Source organism: Hyperolius riggenbachi, chromosome 6 (assembly GCF_040937935.1).
Source record: "Hyperolius riggenbachi isolate aHypRig1 chromosome 6, aHypRig1.pri, whole genome shotgun sequence".
Classification (NCBI taxonomy): domain Eukaryota; kingdom Metazoa; phylum Chordata; class Amphibia; order Anura; family Hyperoliidae; genus Hyperolius; species Hyperolius riggenbachi.
Genome location: NC_090651.1, coordinates 267132051 through 267153808, shown reverse-complemented (window position 1 = coordinate 267153808; position 21758 = coordinate 267132051). Strand labels below are relative to the sequence as shown.

Genomic DNA, 21758 nt, shown 5'->3' with positions numbered 1-21758 from the left:
CTAGACTATGATACATACACTACACGGTACAGACATAGACATGTGACTTGGCAGAGTATTAGATTGTGAGCCCCTCTGAGGGACAGTAACTGATAAGACAATATACTCTGTACAGCGCTGTGGAATACTTACTGATAATAATAATAATTATAATACTAATGATAGTAATAATAATAATACATATCACATAAAGAGCTAATGCATACATCTATCTATACCTCCAATGGTCTTTGAAAACACATTTCTCTGTTTCAGCAGAAGACATTCTTCCCTTTTATCATGTTCATGAGGAATAGATATGATCAACTTATTGTACAGCAGCTCTCCTCATATATAAATATTGGTGAAGCATGTGATTCATTTGTAACCTTCCAATAGATGTGTTGTGATCTTGTGACCATATTTCACCTCAGAGCATAGACATGATCACATGGTCATACCAAGCCAATCCCATCAATCACCTGATAAAGTCAATCATACACCTCTCTGTTAATTTTCCTCTAGAAGAAATTGTACTCAATAAATAGATCATTAGGAACCAGCTGATGAAAGGAAACTGACTTCTTTGAAATGTTCTTTGTGCTCTAAAAATGTCAAAACCTTCCTTTGAACTCCACACACAACGCTTTACTTCGTTGCAAAATGTAGTATTAATGACTGATAGCCCCATCTGACTTTCTGTCCTACCTGCTTCAAGAGAATTGGTAATTTCAAAGGAATCCCTTTTAATCTTGATTGTAGTTTTGTGACTATCCACACTGTGGTGAGGTAAAGATCCCGAGTCCTGCAGAGAAAAGTCACTATTAGCTTGATTTATTAGGAATTTCTGCATAAAATATATGGAAACACCAACCAGTTATCTTGTAGGATTTGACAAAAAGAGCTGTTTTGGTTTGTAACTGAAGTGATGGATGAAAATTCAGCTTTATACCAGGTTTTTGTCTAACAAGCAACATAAATGTATTACACAGTATGTGTTGTCACAGCAGAACTATGTACAATATTAAACTAGTCATCCCCAGATTAACCATTAAGGGCCCGTTTCCACTATCGCGAATCTGCATGCGTTTCCTGCATGCAGATTCGCACAGCCAATACAAGTGAATGGGACTGTTTCCACTAGTCAGTTTTCCTGAGCGTTTTTCTGTGCAGGATTTTTCTGCACGGCAGAGCCCTCAGAATTCGCCTGCGTGTAGAATGCATGCGAATCGCCGCTAATGTATTTAATAGGGAAATTGCCTGCGGCTTTGGTATGCGAATTTTCATGTGAATTCGCATGCGAATGCGCATGGAAATCAATGGAAAAGCACACCGGCACTGCTATGGTTAAATTCACATACAGCGTCATCCAACCGCACGCGAAATTCGCATCCGCATGCAAATTTTTACTGCTGCGATTCGCACCGCACAAGTGGAAACGGGCCCAAAAACTTCATGAAATGAATTTTGAAAATTGCCCAATTACCTACCACTCCAGAACATTTAAATATGTATTATATATATTTTGAAGCACCTTAGGTCAAAATGAATTAGTTACATTAAGTACCTTAAAGGACAACTGTAGCGAGAGGTATGTGGAGACTGCCATATTTATTTCCTTTTAATCAATACCAGTTTCCTGGCTGTCCTACTGATCCTTTGTCTTTTAATACTTTTAGCCATAGCCCCTGAACAAGCATGCGGCAGATTAGGTGTTTCTGACATTAATGTCAGATCTAATAAGATTAGCTGCATGCTTGTTTCTGGTGTTATTCAGACTCCACTGCAGCCAAATAGATCATCAAGGTGGCCAGGCAACTGGTATTGTTTAAAAGTAAATAAATATGGCAGCCTCCATATTCTTCTCACTACAGTTGTCCTTTAAAGCGGACATGAACTCTTACACAGCGCATAGTGAAAGTCTTTATTCCACATACATTTGCTGAAGAAATTCACTGCTCCGTGCTCTGTGTTTGTTTCACCAGATCAAATTGTTTAATTAGATCCGCAGCTATAAATAGAATACAGGAACACTGCAAAGGAAGCCCTCTCCATACAGTAAACACTTATCCCTTTCAGGTTATTATGCTGTGGCTAATCTTTTAACCCACAGAGGAATTTCTGAGTTTTGATCCACTTTAAATAAATCTCAACAGCAACAATCATGCGACCACTGTTTGCTTAAACAGCTTGTCAATTTCAGCTTTAATTTAGGACTCTCCCAGTCCAGGACACTTCCCCTTCCTTCACACTCTGCATGGTGGTACTAAAATACTAGAATTTGGCTGTGGGGTGGGTTCTATGGTAGTTTTCAGTATTCCTTGAAATGCTTTGGAATCATGCATACAGGGGCAACTGCAGGGGGGCCCAGAGCATTTAGGGGGCCCCAACTACTACTTCACTCCCTCTGATAGAGGGGTCCATCCTCCAGAATTGGTGTTTTTGTGGTTACACTTGTTATGGGTGTGAAGATTATGATGACCACTCGTGTTTTATGACTCTTGCCAGATGGGCCCCCAGGCTGTGAGGGTCACCAAGGGTAAGTGATGGAAAGGGTTTGAACACTGGTAAAGGGGGGGGGGGGAATGATAACTCAGCTACCTGAACTGAAAATTAAAAGTCAAAATAACCATACACAGGTCATACTTACCTCCCATGTAGTCTACTCCTCAACCCCTTTCTCCTTTCCCACGTCCTGTTTGTCCACTGTGATCAAGGGAATTCTCTGTCCTCCATTTTGAAATTGGCCATTACCCCATAACACCTTTCTGGTCAGCACACTGTTAAACTGTCATATCGCCCACTTGAGCCATAGGGAAACATGGACACATCAGTTGTCCTCTCAGCTGTAACTGACAGCAACTGATATATATATATATATATATATATATATATATATATATATATATATATATATATATATATATATATATATATATATATATATATATATATATATATTTCAATTCTGATAGCAAGGTAACTATGTAATGTTCATTTGAAGTTACCTCATGTGTTTATTTTAAATAATTTTACTCAGTACAGGTTCCCTTTAATGACAACTGATTTCTATGTAATGGTCAAGAGCCAGTTTCATTGGCTCCTAACTCTGTGATCACTGTCAACAAATCAGTGATCACAGGGTCAGAATTATAAAAAGTGCTTAGCAGGGCTATGCAGCTGCGTACATCAAAAAAGGGCGTCGGGAAAAAAGGGCGCGTGGTGTAAACGATAAACAGTATTATCGTTTATAGAAATATTGTGTAGAATTTCGTTTACAAATAGTGTTTTAAGAATTTATAAATCACTAAATAATGTGTATGAGATTGGCAATTCTTAAAACGTTAATCTTCCCTGTTTGTAAACTGAAACTTATATTTACGTTTGTTAAAAACCCTCCTTGTACCTATCCCTAACCCCTAGACCCCCCGTTGGTGCCTAAAACTAAGACCCCCCTGTTGGTGCCTAAACCTAAGACCCCCCAGTTGGTGCCTTAACCTAAGACCCCCCTGTTGGTGCCTAAACCTAAGACCCCCCAGTTGGTGCCTAAACCTAAGACCCCCCTGTTGGTGCCTAAACCTAAGACCCCCCAGTTGGTGCCTAAACCTAAGACCCCCCTGTTGGTGCCTAAACCTAAGACCCCCCTGTTGGTGCCTAAACCTAAGACCCCCCAGTTGGTGCCTAAACCTAAGACCCCCCTGTTGGTGCCTAAACCTAAGACCCCCCAGTTGGTGCCTAAACCTAAGACCCCCCTGGTGGTGCCTAAACCTAAGACCCCCCTGTTGGTGTCTAAACCTAAGACCCCCCAGTTGGTGCCTAAACCTAAGACCCCCCTGTTGGTGCCTAAACCTAAGACCCCCCTGGTGGAGCCTAAACCTAAGACCCCCCTGGTAGTGCCTAAACCTAAGACCCCCTATGGATAATAATGTTTTACAAACATTAATAAATAAAAAATGTAAATAAAAAAAATGTAAATAATTTTTTTTGGGTGGATAATAATGTTTTAGAAATGTTTTAATAGTGATTTAGTATCTTTATAAACGTTATTCGTCATGGGCTCATTTTGTAAAGTTAAATCATCACAAACATAGTTATAAGACCTTAAAAATCTCCGGGCACCGTTTGTTAAAACGTTAATAATCTCCGGCGCCTTTTTTTCCCTGTTCGGCGCCCATTAAACGATATTTATAATGGGAGTGAATGGGGCGCCCTTTTTGTCCACTTGTCTCATGCGCCCAAATCTCCTGCTTCCTATGCAGCTTAGTACTTTTGCTTCTCCATGAGACTTTGGAATTGGAATTCTGCAGTACATTAATGATTACTCTCTAGTCTAGACTGGAGGACAGGCAGTAACCAGGTGTGAGACAGAAAGCAATAAAACACAATGTTTGTACAGTGTACAAAGGGCACAGATTTTTACTTCTATTTATATTCCATAAGGAGATTTTATGTTGCTTCCTGTTCTCCACCCTAGAATCAAGTTCTAACTAGCATTACAGTTTGTACAATTCAAGAAAAAAAGGCAGTATTTCAGTTATTTGCTTTACTTGTATTATTTCAGCCTGGGTCTTGTTTTTGTCTGCATATTCGCACATATTAGAAATAATATGTGACTCTGTAAGTCATTACATACTGAATTCCAAAAGACTTTGTGAACGTGTCTTTGCTCAGAAGGTCAATTTTCTTTATTCTAACAGATTCATGCAGTTATTGTGCATTTGTCCAGTGTGTCTGTAAAAAATGAATAGCCATATTCACTCACAAGTGGTTCTGGTGATTTCCATGCTCAGAATGCTGTTGGTATGCTCAATACTCATAAAAAGTCTAAGATGTTTAGCCATTAGGTGGTAAAAGTGCACTAGCAGATCATGGACATACAGTCCATCGTATTCAGGGCCGGATTTCTGGCAAGGCCACAGAGGCCATGGCCTAGGGCGGCAGAAATTAAGCTCTGCTTGGGGCAACTGAGAGGCAGAAAAGTGTGTGCAAGCAGTCAGGGAGTGTTGACAATGGTGGCCGTCCGCTGCTATTTATTTATGCCCGCCCGCGGCACTCCAGGACGCTAGTTTCAGCCTGCTCTCTCTCCCCCTGATTCCTGTCTGCTCCACTGAGTCACCTCTCCCCCTCCCTCCTCATACACGCATTTCGGGCAAAGTCTGTTCCGTCCGCGGCCGCCCTGCATTAAAAGTTTGCATAAGGTATTAGCTAGCAGCGGGCGGCCGCGGGCAGGTATGTGGCCGACTATGCATACACTGCTGCAGCTCTCCTCCGGAATTGCAACTTGCAGAAAAGAGCAGAGCAGCCAATCCGCTGTGCTCAGATGCTGAGAGGTGCCCGGGCAACCAATAGCGTGGCTCGGGGGGAGTGGCTTGGGCAGCACTATTATTTTCATTGGCTGATGGTGGCTAGTGACTTATGGCGGCAAGAGGGAAACTTTGTTGTGTTTGTTTACAAGCATGATGAAAGAAGAAGATCCTGGCGAGATGGGCTGAGGAGGGGGGAGACCACTGTGTGTGCACGGAGAGGCCAGACTCAGACGCTCATTGATGGTAAGCAATTAACATTGATTAGGACCCGGGCGCCCACCCATTGTTAAGAGTCAAGGAGCTGTGTGAGGTTTCACACATTAGGCTGAGACAAGTAAACGAACAGTTGCAATACACAGTACATAGCTAACTTGGAAGCTGCAGCTGAATGCTTTTATCTCAGACTGGTTGATTTATTGCCTATTCCTGGTCACTGTCACCTTTCCTCCTTCACTTTTCTTCAAACTCTCCCTCTTTTCCTATTCTATCTTGTGCTCTCTGTCTCATTTCCTTCCTCTTAATTTGTAATATGTCCTTCTCTTTTGCTCTTCTTCTTTCCTTCCTCTGTCTCTCCTTTCTTCTCATTTTTTTTGTTTGGGGTAGAAGGAAAAATTGAAGCAAAGGCTGGGAAACTGGACTGCTATCTCCTTCTACTCTCTTTTGCCCTCCACCACCTTGTCTCTACCTCTCTCTCCCCCCCCCCCCTCTCTCCTCATTTTCTCTCTCTCTCTCTCTCTCTCCTCATTTTCCCTCTCTTACTCTCCCTTCCCTTTGCTACCATATTTTTCACTATGATTGTCCCCTCCCTTGTACTTTTCCTAATACTCCTTTCTCGGGTTCTCTCATCCCTGTCTTCCCCTGTATTGCCCTTTACCACCTTTTCTCCACTCTTTGGTTCCCCTTTTATCTCTCTTCACTCCTGTCTTACCCGCTTCCTCTCTCTAAAGTATTTAGAGCGAACTTATGTGGCTTGCGTGAGGCACATTTGGATACTTTCATCCTAAAGAGGCTTTCCTTGTCCTCCATTGCCAGGCCACTCCAGCGCTGAGACCGTCGAAGTGCTGCCCCTGTGCGTCTGCGCAGTAGGAAAACCACTCGGGCACCGGCAGAAAAAGCTGAGCCTGACCGTGTTTGTGCTACTGCACAGGTGCAGACAGCTCGCAATGACATGTAATATAGAACAATGCCATTGATTGTCCTCAGAGGAGATCACAATCTAATCCTATCATAGTCTAATGTCCTACCATATTATTATTATTATTATGTATTTATATAGCAGTGACATCTTCTGCTGCACTTTACAGAGTACATAGTTATGTCACTGCCTGTCCTCAGAGGAGCTCACAATCGAATCCCTGCCATAGTCACAGTCTAATGTCCTACCATATTATTATTATGTATTTATATAGCACTGACATTTTCTGCAGCACATTACAGAGTACATAGTCATGTCACTGACTGTCCTCAAAGGAGCTCACAGTCCAATACTTATCGCAGTCTAATGGCTGGTACACAGGATGCAACTCTCTGTCAGATCGATGGGTTGAATCCATTATTTCTGAAACAATCTGCTTCCTATTGATAACTGGATCAATTTTGTGCAGTAATGATCTGAAAATGTGTTGCAATATCAATCTGGAGCAGATCAGATGTGTTGGAAATTATCAGTTTCGACCCATCGATCTGATGGGAAGTTGAATTGCATGTACCAGCCATAATGTCCTACCATATTAGCAGATTGACTTGTCTGGGGTGCCATAAAATCTGAAATGGGCTTGGCAGCAGCCATGCAGTTTGAAGCCCACCCTGCTGTCACTCCAAAAGGTTAACTCTTTCCCCCCATGCTCCATCTATCCTCATGCAGAGTGGGAGGACCTGTCTGAAGGCCAGGAGAGATTCAAAGATGCCAGATTACCATCACAGGCCTGGGTAGCAAGTATGGGGGTATAATATTTTGTGTGCATATATAGGGCGGGGGAAAGGGGGGGGGGGTTTGGGGCGGTTATTGACTGTTGGCCTAGGGCACTAAAAGATACAAATCCGGCCCTGATCGTATTGAAGGGTAAAACGATTTTAGAGACTGGATGCAGGAGTGTAACTAGTGGGGAGAAGTCCCTAAGATGACAGGGAGCCAAGAGCTGTAAGGGGACCCTAAATACTACTTCTCTTTCTTCAACAAAGGGGTCCATCCTTCAGATCAGGTATTATTGTGGCCATACTTGCTAGAGGTGTGAAGATTACGATGTTCCCACATCCTGGTGCCGCGTCCACGGACATCGGCGTGACGCGGTTGCACAGTGGTTAAAGCTTAGGAAGTTATATCAGGTCCACTTACAAGGAAGTATTTTTACATGTAAAATAAATGAACCTTACAAACGTGTAATGATCCAGTGTCTATGTAAGCAATATCTCCGCAACCTTCTATGAACCTTTCACCCCCCCCCCCCCCAAAAAAAAAAGGGTACTTTTCCGTTAGCCGGGCGCAACCACCAGGTGGCGTTAATTACTACTCCCCTCCAGGCCGCCATGGATAGTAGGGAAAGATGTAACTCTGGTGGAGTTTTATCGCCACCTAGTGGAATGCGCCCGGCTAACGGAAAAGAACAAAAAAAAGAAAATTATTTTTTTTTTGTAGTAAGAAATGTTAATAGTGGTTATCAATCCAACTAGTAATTGTATACTGTAGTGTGTAAATCAGTGTTTCTCAAACCCATCCCCGTGACCTATTTTCAGGCAACCTCACCAATGCACAGGTGGAGTAATTAGTGTCTCAACTAGGTGGATTCCATGTAGCTGAGACACTAACTACCCCACCTGTGCAAAGGTGAGGCTGCCTGTGAAACATGCACCGTTGGGAAGTCACGAGGACAGGTTTGAGAAACACTGGTGTAAAGAAAAGAGAAATACATGGAGGATATCTTGCAAAAACTTCAAATTTTAAACATAATTTAATGAAAGTGATCAGCTACCTAGAACTGGCCATTTTAGGCTACTTTCACAGTGGGACGTTGGCGTTTTGATGCGACATTAAACGCAAACTAACAAAGCAACGTCCCAAAAACTCACAACGCAACTTAATGCTCCGTTATCGTCGCATACAGTAGAGCATACAGGCAATGAAAAGTATGCTTCCAAGTCATTACTGAGCATGTGCAAACAGTCTAACACAGCTAATAATGTGTATAACACACAGCATGCAGCACTTTCTAATAATGCTACACGTTACACACAAACGCAACGTGTGCACTGTGAATGTCGCACAGACTTAGCATTCCTGTGCGTTAGTCTGCGTGTTGAGACATTTTCTAACGTGCGACTTTAACATCGCACTGTGAAAGAGGCCTTAAAGGGAACCTGAAGCGAGTAAAATTATTTAAAATAAACACATGATGTAGCTGCAAATAAATATTACATACTAACCTCACCGTCAGTTCCTCTCAGAAGCTCACCATTTTCTTCTTACAGTGATCCCTTCCAGTTCAGACAATATTTTGTCAGAACTGAAACATACCAGTTACTGTCAGTTATATATCAGCAGCTGTCAGTTACAACTGAATGTGTAAAGTAATGTCCATGTTTCCCTATGGCTCAAGTGTGTGATATTACAGTTTAACAGTGTGCTGACCAGGAAGCTGTTATGGGGTAATGGCCATTTTTAAAATGGAGGACGGAGAATTCCATTGATCACAGTGGACAAATGGGACGCAGGAGAGGAGAAAGAGATTGAGAAGTAGACTACACAGGAGGTAAGTATGACCTGTGTATGTTTATTTTGACTTTTCGGTTTTCAGTTCAGGTTCTCTTTAAGGCTAAACTCAAGGCATAGAAATCAGACACTATTGCTCCTGCATTGTGGCCAACCTTAAATAGTCTGCTAAAATTAAAGGGATCCCAAAGTGAGAGGGAAATGGAGGCTGCCATATTTATTTCTTTTCAAACAATGCCAGTTGCTTGGCAGTCCTGCTGATCTTTCTTGCATTAGTAGTGTCTGAATCTTAACCACTTGCCGACCGCACACTCATACCGTGCGGCGGCAAAGTGGTAGCTGGAGGACCAGCGACGCAGATCTGCGTCGCCAGGTGCCTCCATAATTAATCAGGAAAGGCCGCTCGCGCGGGCGGCCGTTTCCTGTTAGATCACGGAGCGGGTCTCTGTGAATAGCCTGCGAGCCGCTGATCGCGGCTCGCAGACTAAATGTAAACGTAGGAGACGTATGACTCCTTTGTTTACATTGTACGGCGCTGCTGCGCAGCAGCGCCGTAATTGTACGGCGCTGCTGCGCAGCAGCGCCATAAGGCAGATCGGCGATCCCCGGCCAATCAGCGGCCGGGGATCGCCGCCATGTGACAGAGGACAGCCTGTCACTGGCTGCACAGGACGGATAGCGTCCTGTGCAGCCCCGATCACCGGGGGGAGCAGGTAGGAGAGGGAGGGGGGAATTTCGCCACGGAGGGGGGCTTTGAGGTGCCCCCCCGCAACATGCCTGCAGACCGGAGCGATCAGACCCCCCCTGCACATCATCCCCATAGGGGGGAAAAAAGGGGGGCGATCTGATTGCTCTGCGTGTAACATGATCTGTGCTGGTGGCTGCAGAGCCCACCCAGCACAGATCATAAAAAGTAGCGCTGGTCCTTAAGGGGGGGTAAAGGCTGGGTCCTCAAGTGGTTAAAGGGAACCTAAACTGAGAAGGATATGGGCAGGGCCGGATTTATCATAAGGCACTGTAGGCACGTGCCTACAGGCGCCTTATCTGATAGAGGCGGAAATTCCCCGACTGTCCCCTTCTCTGAGTAGAGCGAAAGTGTGATGTCACTCACCGCTCTGCTCCTGGCTCGGCTCTCCACTCCTAGCGGCTGCTTTGGAAAGGCTCATGGCAGTGGGGGAGAGATGGGGCTGGGCTCTTGCCGCCTTTGCCGAGACTGCTGCAAACCAATCCGCTCCATAGCAATAACTGCCCGCTTGTCTGTACCCTATACTCAGCGTGCAGACAAGCGGGCAGCTATTGCTATGGAGCGGATTCGTTTGCAGCAGTCCCGGCAAGAGCTGTGTGACAGCATAAGATTTGCAGAGCACCGCCTCCCTGTTTCTTCCTCTGGTATTGGTGACTGCGGAGGCTGCATGTCTTCCGTGTCACACATGGACAGCTATAGCTGTGCCGCAAAATTTAAGAAGAGTGAAGGAGCACTGGAGCGTGTCTGGACTCCAGAGCACTTTGAGCCACATGGAAGGAGGAGGAGGGGGACAGCAGAGAGACGATCAAAAGAGCTTTGTGTTAGCTGTCAGCTAGCACACGGAAGACCAGGAAAAACAGCCAGAGATCAGCCTGCCCTGCCTGCTTCAAAGATGGGGACAGTGGCAGTCAAAGTCAGTGACAGAAGGTAATCTGCTCTGACTGGCTTGTTCACTTTGCTTTTACTCACTCTTTTTACAACCCTTTGTGCCTCTCTGTGCTTCCCCCTCATGCCCAGTCCACCCTTTGTGCGCCCACCCTGTGCATTCTCTGTGTGTACCCTGCTCGTGCCCACCCTCTGTGTGTACCCAGCCCATGCTCACCCTCTCTATGTGCACCCTCTGTCCCTTCCCCTCATGCCCACCCTCTGTGTGTACCCAGCCCATGCTCACCCTTTCTATGCCCACCCTCTGTCCCTTCCCCTCATGCCCACCCTCTGTGTGTACCCAGCCCATGCTCACCCTCTCTATGCCCACCCTCTGTGTGTACCCAGCCCATGCGCACCCTCTCTATGTCCACCCTCTGTCCTTTCCCCTCATGCCCTCCCTCTGTGTGTACCCAGCCCATGCTCACCCTCTCTATGCCCACCCTCTGTGTGTACCCAGCCCATGTGCACCCTCTCTATGCCCACCCTCTGTGTGTACCCAGCCCATGCGCACCCTCTCTATGTCCACCCTCTGTCCTTTCCCCTCATGCCCACCCTCTGTGTGTACTCAGACCGTGCTCACCCTCTCTATGCCCACCCTCTGTCCTTCCCCCTCATGCCCACCTTCTGTGTGTACCAAGGCCATGCACACCCTCTCTATGCCCACCCTATGTGTGTACCCAGCCCATGTGCACCCTCTATTCCCACCCTATGTCCTTTACCCTCATGCCCACCCTCTGTGTACCCAGCCCATGCGCACCCTCTCTATGCTAACCCTCTGTGCTCCCCCCATGCCCACCCTCTGTGTGTACCCCACCAGTGCCCACCTTTTGCCCATTCCCCTTCTGCCCACCCTTTATGCTTCTCCCACCCGTGCCCACCTGTGCTTCCCCCACATGATCACCCTTTGTGCATACCCCACCCATGCCCCCCCTGTGTGCCCCCCTGCACCCACCCTTTGTGCTTCCCCCTCTTACCCATTCTCTAGGCATCTTCTGCCTGTGCCCACTCTCTGTGCAATACCTCCATGCCCGCCCTCTGTGCATTCCTTTTGTGCCCACCCTCTATGTGTCCCCCTGTAATTCCTATCATAGCTAGCATTATATTCTAGCTATATTGATATTAATTATATACTATTTATATAGAAAGGACATCTTCTAATTGGGGATGAGCTTTGGTGTTTTTCCAAAGTATGATTTCAATGTGCGGACCATGGCAGGGAAGCAGTTAACCTATCCTAGCCGCCACCTATAGCCAATGTGCTCCACGTTGCTTTCCATAGCATTCCATCTTTCCAATTCTTCAAACCCAGAGGGTGGAGGTATTGGAGGGACATGAAACACAGTGTCGAGAACATTGGCTATAGGCAGCGACAAGGGTGAGTTAACTGCTGTCCCTGTGTCCTCTACTGTTCCAGTGTCATCCGCTGTCCCCCATGCCTGTGCTGTGCTGTCCCCGTGTCCTCCTGGTGTCCCCCTATGCTGTCCCCGTGTCTTACTCTGTACCCCCTGTGCGCCGATGTCCCAATGTGTCCCCCTCTGTCTTCCTGAATCCTCCGCATTCCCCCAGCTCCATGCCACACTGTGTCCCGAGTGTAGCTTCAGCCAAAGATGATGTACAGTAATTTATGTTATCACTGTAGCCAATGGTCTCATGGACAAGTCCATTGCTCCATCATCAGGCCAATCATTGCACTCGCTGAGTAGCAGTGTAGTGATTGGCCTAATGACTGAACCATAGGCCCGCCCGCGAGACCATATACAACTTTTGTGTTGTTAGTATTATTTCCTTGTGATTTGTATTTGGCTTGTTGCTGGTAATATTGTCCTATATTTTGTAAATTCTGTATATCATTGGTAATATTTGCATATTGTTCTGTATTTTTCTTTGGGAATATCTGCATTTCCTTGTCTGGTTTTATTTTATAAAAATAGGAGGCGTGACTTGGGGTGGGGCCTTTGCTGAGGGGCGGAGTTTAGGGGCGCCACAACTTCTGTGCCTATAGGCTCCTGAGCTGTAAATCCGGCCCTGGATATGGGATTTTTCTTTTCAAATAATACCAGTTGCCTGACTCTCCTGCTGATCCTGTGTCTCCAATACTTTTAGCCACAGCCCCTCAACCAGCATGCAGATCAGGTGCTCTGACTGAAGTCAGACTGGATTAGCTGCATGCTTGTTTCAGGTCTGTGATTCAGCCACTGCTGCAACTAAAGAGATCAGTAGGACTGCCAGGCAACTGGTATTTTTCAAAAGGAAACATCCATATCCTTCTCAGTTTAGGTTCCCTTTAAACAAGCATGTGGGTAATCCAGTCAGAATTCAGATAGAGCACCTGATCTACAAGTTAAAACACCGGGGGGTACACGTTATCACAGCAAATCAGAGTCAATAAAATAAAACACAAACTCACATTGTGGGTCCGTGCAACCTGGTCAGGAAGGAGAAAGGGCTTTCTCTGAACTACAGTCTGGTGACTTTCTCAGCACTTGACACTTTACTGGTTATTGTGCAATAGTGTATTGATGCATTTTAAAGCAAAAGGGTCCAGTGTGCATGGATCCACGATGTGAGTTTGTGTTTTATTTACATGGTACAGTGATGCGATCTACGGCAGAGCTGTACCATGTACCAGCAGCATGATACAGTGCTGCGATCTAGTTTTGCTGTCTGTCTCTTAGCGGTGATCGCCGCTGGGAGGCTGATGACGGAGCTCCGTCATTCAAGTGGGGATGCGCGCGCGTTGGTGCTTCATCCCCTGCAATCTCCACCCCTAGGACTTCACGCCAATTGGCATTGAGTGGTCCTGGGGCTGCCGCCACGTCCATGCCAATTGGCGTGGAGCAGTCGTTAAAAGGTTAAATATTGAGCACAAGGAATCTGCACTCTGCATGCTTCACAGTGTGTGGGAGTGCAATAGAAAGCGCTGGGAAATATTGTTTATCTTAGAGCAGGGCTGTCAAACTCAAATACAAAGTGGGCCGCAATTGAACACTGGGATCTAGTTGTGGGGCCAACCTCAATGTCTATTGGCCAACGTATAAAGTTCCCTGATGTCTAATGGCTCCCCTCAAGCCCCTATACAGTTCCCTGGTGTCTAGTGGTCCTCCCCCCACCTACACAGTTCCATAGTGTTTAGTGCTTTCCCCAACCTCCCCATATGGCTTTCCTGGTTTTCTATTGCTTGACCTCCAATGTAGCTTCCCTGGTAGTGTAGAGTGGGCTAAACATAATGCAAAGTGAGGAAACCACTTAAGGGCCAAATTTAATGGCTCTGAGAGCCAAATTTGCCCCGCGGGCCGGAGTTTGACATGCATGTCTTAGAGTCACAGGATTGGCAGTACAGCCAGGCAATTTGCATTGTTTACAATTTACATAGAAAGAAATATGTCAGCCTCCATATCTCTCTCACTTTTTCTTTTAAAATTATCACTCACTACGTTTCCTTTAAAATTATCCATATGTTTTTATGTATAAATTGCGATATGAATATTCTGTCTCCTTGCTCCTCCTTGCACTTTCTGGGTGGAGTCATAGCAATGCATTTCTACAATGACTGTTGTATCTTGTTGAGGCAATTTTCTCTATTCCTTATTGCCAAAATTGATGCATACTCTGAGTCTGCTTATATGAATCAACTGGGAATAAAAACAGGAATTAAATGGGGTAGAGGAATGGATCATGGAAAACTGGAGACAGCTTAGGACATTTCCATTTTGAGTCAAACTAGGTTTAGCTGAGTTTTGCTTAGAATTTTATAAAAGCAATTTTGCTAAATAATAGTCATGTTCATATATGTTTTTAAGCTCAAATATGCATTTTTGCATGCTGTAGATATAGAACAAGTTGGAGACTGCTAATACTTAACCACTTAAGGACCGCGTTATTTTGCAATGATCTGTACTGCGTGGGCTCTTCACCAGCCCCCAGCACAGATCAGGTTTTAGTCAGGGCGATCAGACTTTCCCCCTTTTTTCCCCACTAGGGGATGTCCTGCTGGGGGGGTCTGATAGCCACCAGCTGCTTGTGGTTAGCGGGGGGCTCCTCAAAGCCCCCCTCTGCAGCGCTATTCCCCCCTCCCTCTCCTTCCCTCCCTCTCTTCCCTACTATGGGCGGCACAGGACGGCGATCCGTCCTGTACCGCCTCTGATAGGCTTCAGCCTATCAGACGGCGGCAATCCCCGGCGGCGATCGACGATCTCCTTTACGGCGCTGCTGTGACAGCAGCGCCGTACGCTGTAACACCGGGGATTTCTTCCCTGGGTGTTTACATTTTGGCTGCGAGCCGCGATTGGAGGCTCACAGGCTGTTCACGGAGCCCCCCCGCCGTGAACTGAGATGACACCGTTTCCATGGAAATCTACAAATGACCAGCCGCCGCCTATAGGTGTTGGCTGGTCGTTAATTAAAGGGAATCTGGAGTGTTTTTAAAAAATAAAAAACAGATGCTCACCTAAGGAGAGGGAAGGCTCTGGGTCTTATAGAGCCTTCCCGTTCTCCTCCCGGTGTCCGCATTCTCCGCAGGCTCCCCCAATTGGTCGTGGACTGCTTTCTTCCGGGTTGGGGAGACTTTAACAGTCTTTGGAAACACAAAGGCTTCCTAAGACGGGCCATGCCTTACTGCGCAAGCGTGAGCGCCCTCTCTAGTGCACTCGCGCGTGCGCAGTACAGAGCGGACGGTCTTCAGAAGCCCGAGCACTTCTGAAGACTACCAAAGTCTCCCGCAGCAGGAGATTTGGCCGGAGGAGCCTGCGGGGGAACAAGGAGACTGGCAGAAGAAAGGGAAGGCTCTGTAGGACCCAGAGCCTTTTTTATTTACGCTACAGATTCACTTTAAGATTTTCCTGGAACTTGTCTTTAGGGCGAATTCACAGTGCTTAGTTACTTTGCAGAATAATTCTGCATGACAGCTCACTGCGCATACAGTTCTATGGAGCTGTTCACAAGACAGCATTGTAACGGATCACATTATTTTAAAGGACCACTATTACGAAAAATGTTGGCAGTTCAAATCTAAAATCTACAGAACCAACAGGTTGTGAGCCAGTCCATCTCCTCATGGGGGATTCTCAGGGTTTTCTTTGTTTTCAACAACATTTCTTGAACAACAGTTGCAAAGTCTAAATGAAAAAATAGTGTGCAAGTGATTAGGGAGGCCGGCTGGTATCTGACTATTTTGACGGTTAAACTGCTGTTCAGGAAATGTTGTTGAAAACAAAGAAAACCCTTGAGGGCTCTTTCAACACTAGAGCCTATTTGCTGCGTTTTAACGCAAAGTTGAAACTCTGCGTTTACCAAGGTAAAATGAAAGTCGATAGACTTTCATTTTACCTCTCACACCCGACGCTGCGTTTCGATGCGTTGTAGTACGACGCACCCGGGAGCTTTTAATCGTTGGGAGCCTGTGTTTTCCTGTCAGGTTAATTACTACCACCGCTGATTGCGTCGCACCGCAGCACCCGACGACACACTGCAGGGCATATAACGCATGCAGGAGAACGGCTCCTGCACGCTTTCTAGATGTGAAAGAGCCCTGAGAACCACCCATGAAGAGATGGAGTGGCACAAAACCTTTTGGTTTTCCGATTTTAACTGCCTATTTTTTTGCGATACTGGTCGTATCATGCATTCAAGCTTTGTATTAAAGGCTGTGTCCAGTCTTTATTGCAGTTCACACTGATAGCGCGTGCGTTATGCAACTGACCACTGACCACTGTGAATCCAGCCTTAATGTACTGCTTACCCTCTTCCCCCCCCCCCTTAAACTTTTAATATTGTTTTATTGCTGGTTCTGTTACTAGCACACAGCACACAGCCTCCCCCCTCTTGTGCCCCATCTAGCCCCCGTTCTGCTCAGTCAACGTTTTCGACTGAGGCAGAACATCAGATATTATCGGGAGGAAGTGACAGTTCTTCCTCCCCACTGTGCGCACATAACTCCAACCCCTCCACCTGCTGCTTTAGTTCCTTATGTGTTACACTGCACACAGCGCGCAGAGGAGCTGCACTGTGTGCAGACTTTTGATAATTGAGATCGGATATTCTTCCGACCTCAATTAACATGAGCCCACACACAGCGCAGCTCCCCTGCGCGCTGTTGTCATTGTAACACATAAGGAACTAAAGCTGCAGGTGGAGGGCGGCAGAGTTATGTGCGCACAGCGGGGAGGAAGAACTGTCACAAGTGTCACTTCCTCCTAGATAATATAGGTTGTTAGAACTGGCCACAGGGGGGCGCTGGAGGGTAGAGAATGGTGCTGTGCACTGTGAAAGTCACACAGCACCAGTAATAAAACCATTTTAAAGTAATTCCCTACAGGTTAGCAGTACTTTAAAGTCACCTCTCAATGAGAATAATTTAATTTAATACTCTCAGAACTGTCCTTTTATCTCTTTTTATGTCTAATTGACTTGACTATTGTTGTTAAACACTAGACTCTGTAGAATATACTGCATATATATATATATATATATATATATATATATATATATATATATATATATATATAATATATAATATATATATATATATATATATATATATATACATATATACACACATACAGTATATATATTAGTAAAAAGGCAGGCCTGTTAAACGGCTGCTAGGCCATGGCCGCGACCCGCAAAGCTCAGATGGACGCAACCCTCGCACACACGGCCACTCGCTCCTGTCTCCCACGGCTGTCCGAAGTCTATGCACACAGAGAGATATTGCTTGCTTGGCAGTTGGAAAAAACTGTTATTTCCCACAACGCAATGAGGTTCACAGACAGCAAACTGTCAGATCTGGAAGCACAGACACAGGTACACAGGAGGACGCAAAGACTGGCAGACTAAGCCCTCACAACACTCCCCTCCCACCCCTGTGACCTCCACCGCATGTCAGCTTGCATGCGCGAGCACACGCCCGTCCGCTCACAGAGCCCGCTTACGCCCACCCCCTGGGCCGGTCCTCCCACTGTCCCAACGGCCACCCGCGTGCCACACATGTGCATCAGGGCAAAAGCATGGACACAGGGTCAGGAGGGGATGCAGAGACACAGGGGTGTTATACTATCGGAGATATATATTGTATATATACCGTATATATATATTATAAAGGGCTCTACAAACTAGCTTGCCTGACATTCTTCATCTTATCTGCTCACTGGAGTGCATTTTTTCATTATCCTGATATTTTAAGCTGAACCCTTTGCAGTGAACTGTTTTCATCACTCCTATGTACAGATCTCCAAGGAGATAAAGCTTGGGTCTTGAGCTGACATTTCCTCTAATATAACTCCAGTACAGGAAAGGTCTCATGAAAGCACAAATCTCATGTACATAGGTGCGAGGTACTTAATGCCACCCAAATTTATAATGCTCTGCAATCATTATGGAAAAGGAGATGAATAAAAAAATTCAGTCTGGAGACAAACTTGGTCTGGTGCTGAATCTTACTGAACCATGATATTATGTGCACTTGGCTCGCTTTTTTAATGTGTAAAAAATAATTACAGTTTCAGAAGAACAAGCACTTCAAATGCATAAGTTTAATAAGTTCTCAGCAGGTGTGCACAAACTTGCAATCACAAGTTTCAGGGACGTTGAGAGGTGTCCCTGCTGGGTTGAATAATAGGTTGTCAAACAACTTTTTTATTCAAAGGAAACTTTCCCCTAATAAAACAATCCTAGAACTATTAAAATGTATTTGCATATTGTAAGGTTTTTTTTTTCCTTATCTCTATTTCCCCTCTCCCATAAGGCAAACATATCTGAGGTAGAAAAATATTTTTTCTTTTTGGTCAAAATTACCCTTTCTTGATCTCACTCATAAACTGCACAAGGAAGGTAACCTCAAATGAACTCAATGGGTACGGGGCAGGGTTGGGGAATTCAGCTCCTTATTTTCTTCTTCCCCATATAATAACATATCAACTGCTATTTGTTTAGAGAAAACATAACAGAATAGAGTGTAGTTAAGCATTCTCTATCCACATGACTCAATCCAATATGAGGCTGGTAGAAACAAAAAACATGTCAGGCAGGTGAAAAGATGACATGCAAATATTTAAGCACCTCAGTTTATGAATCTATTTAAAATAATTCTAATAATAAAAGGCTGAGTTAAATTTGCCCAATTTTTTGACTGGAAACAATAAGGGACTGAAAAATATGGTTGTAACAGAACCTGGCATTTTTTATGCATTTTTGAATGCGTTACATTTTTTTCTCATTTTTCCCCTACTATATGATTATGGCCTCGATTCATAAACAGCAGTGCGATAAAAAAATCTTGTCGGGAAAATACCGCACTCGGTATTTTCCTGGTCTGTGTGCTAATTCATAAAAATTTCCCCAGCTGCCCTTGGAGGTCAGTAAATGACCGCAGCCCATTGAGCGGTAGAGTAGAGCAGTGTCTCGATTCTCTCTTTGCCCTGCAGAAATGAATCACACAGACGGCTCTCTGGCTCTCTCCACTGATGACTCACATGACAGATGAGTCACACAGTCTTTCCCTGCCTGCTCAAATGATTCACACAGAGGGCTCTCTCCACTGATGACTCAGACAGATGAGTCACACAGTCTTTCCCTGCCTGCTCAAATGATTCACACAGAGGGCTCTCTGGCTCTCTCAACTGATGACTCAAACAGACTTCGGCTCTCTGCACTTTTGCATTCATCAGAGCTGTCAGAGCTGTCGGTAACTTGTTATCGCCTCACTAGAGGTGTCAGTAACTACCGCCAGGCTTACCGCTTGTTGAAGGCTTTATGAATTGACATTTGCTGACAATTTACTGACATGTGTTGTCGGTAACTGCAGCCAAGTCGGTAATTTATCTCCCTGGTCGGTAATGTCAGCTTTTCATGCGGTAACAGCCTTTATGAATTGACATTTTGCTAAGTGGTCGGTAAAGTCTGCTGTTTTCAGCATTACCGCATGAGGTAATGCTTTATGAATCGAGGCCTATGTAGGGCAATATCCATCTCTGAGTATTTTTTCCAAAAACACACATTTGAGAAACAGAAACATCTAAGTACATATGTATTTTTCTATGAAATATATTATACGCAAATTACATTCAAAATGTAATTGCATGTGCGAAGTTGCTACATGCTGTCAGGTTTTTTTTTTCACACTTGCAACATTCACATACAATGGAAATTTCCCATATACCTTCATGTACCATGAGTAATGAAAATAACATGGAGTAAAAATGGGCCCTTTGTAATTACTTATCCCACTCAGTACCAGCGGTCGCTAGGCCCTCTGGTCCCTACCAAAAACAGGCGCATACCGACAAATCGCCATACTGAATTGCTGCTACTGCTGTTCACCCCTCAACACCCATTGCCTCAGCCAACCCACTCTGCCATCTCTATGACAGCAGAGCTCTGTGAGCTGGTCTGGAGCTGATTACATTGGCTCCAGACCCTGTGATCAAAGTGAGCTAATGAGACTGGCTCACATTGATGACTGGCAGGAATAACAGCTCCAAAACAGGGCATAGATTTTAATCACGCTGTCCGAAAGTGGTTAAGGACAAAATCTAGAAACTTAGAAAATAGAACTGAAAGTAAAATCTGTTTTAAAATCAATGCCAAAAAAAATAGCATTTTCGGGGAATATTGCCAAAGCAAAGGCCTATATCAACTTCTTACTAATATACAATGCAGGAGTCACATGCTTTGTTAGGTGACAACAACAGCTCCTGCCTACTGGCTCCCTTCTAGGTGACACTGATTGGCTAATCAGTGTTGCTTTATATGATAGAGATAATCTATAAAGTCAACATTTTATAACAGGGCATTTGTTCACAATGTGGCTGCCTAATCTTACTTCTATTGACCTACCCCAGGTAAAAAGCCAGTGTTGATTAGCCAAAAGATAATCTTAATTAGTCTATAGTCTTATTTATTTTATTTAATATTTAAAGGGATACTGTAGGGGTGTGGGGGGAAATGAGTTGAACTTACCCGGGGCTTCTAATGGTCCCCCGCAGACATCCTGTGCCCGCGCAGCCACTCACCGATGCTCAGGCCCCGCCTCCAGTTCACTTCTGGAATTTCCGACTTTAAAGTCTGAAAACCACCGCGCCTGCGCGGCCGTGTCCTCGCTCCAGCTGATGTCACCAGGAGCGCACGGTGCAGGCACAGACTAAACTGGGCCTGCACCGTACACTCCTGGTGACATCAGCAGGAGTGAGGACACGGCAACGCAGGCGCAGTGGTTTTCTGACTTTAAAGTCAGAAATTCCAGAAGTGAACTGGAGGCGGGGCCGGAGCTTCGGTTAATGGCTGCGTGGGCACAGGATGTCTGCGGGGGACCATTAGAAGCCCCGGGTAAGTTCAACTCATTTTCCCCCAACCCCCCTACAGTATCCCTTTAAGTATTTATATAGCGCCAAAATATTACACAGCGCTGTACAGAGTATATTGTCTTGTCACTAACTGTCCCTCAGAAGGGCTCACAATCTAATCCCTACCATAGTCATATCTCTATGTATGTATCGTTTAGTGCATGTATCATAGTCTAGGGCCAATTTAGGGGGAAGCCAATTAACTTATATGTATGTTTGGAATGTGGGAGGAAACCTGAGTGCCCAGAGGAAACCCAAACAGACACGGGAAGAACATACAAATTCCTTACAGATATTGACCTGGCTGGCTTTCAGACCAGGGACCCAGCACTAACCACTATGCCACCATGCTGCTGCTCTTAATTAACCTTACATTTTAGCAACTATCATCTGTATTTAAAATAATCCGAACATTTGTATAGCGCTTTTCTCCTGTCGGACTCAAAGCGCTCAAGAGCAGCAGCCACTGGGACGCGCTCAAGAGGCCACCCTGCAGTGTTAGGGAGTCTTGCCTTGAACTCCTTACTGAATATGACATTGGATTTGGAAAGCAGTTAATTTCCTGGTCAGCAGTAAAGGGATTTGTTATTGACTTGTACAAGAAGGTCTAGTTGGGCCTTGGAGCCTCAAGTACTACTTATGATGCTCCCAAAACAAAAGTTTGAACCAAGTTCAAAGGTGCAGTAAAGTATCCAAAGATGGCCAACACACCACACAACAGGAACTTTTTATTGCTCCATAACCATATACATACAATC

General features: G+C 45.2%; 1 protein-coding gene and 1 long non-coding RNA gene across 8 annotated transcripts in view; one reads left to right on the top strand and one right to left on the bottom strand.

The window, feature by feature from the left end:
* TMPRSS5 (transmembrane serine protease 5) overlaps positions 1-21758 on the bottom strand; it is a 154746-nt gene that overhangs the window by 131276 nt on the left and 1712 nt on the right. For 5 of the 7 annotated variants that reach the window (XR_011022130.1, XR_011022131.1, XM_068240782.1 and 2 more), the window contains exon 2: positions 688-784. The exons of 1 other annotated variant lie outside the window; for it this stretch is intronic. Coding sequence is in view for 3 of the 6 variants with exons in the window: in XM_068240782.1 (XP_068096883.1) it covers positions 688-784 (97 nt within the window). In the remaining 3 variants the exon portion in view is untranslated. Of the gene's footprint in view, positions 1-687; positions 785-17248; positions 17329-21758 lie in introns of those variants that run through there. One more of the 7 variants, XM_068240783.1, reaches the window with a different exon arrangement.
* Positions 10541-21758, top strand: part of LOC137521473 (uncharacterized) — an 86124-nt gene continuing 74906 nt past the window's right edge. The window contains exon 1 of the long non-coding RNA XR_011022132.1: positions 10541-10663. This is a non-coding gene — a long non-coding RNA (uncharacterized lncRNA). The remainder of the gene's footprint in view (positions 10664-21758) is intronic.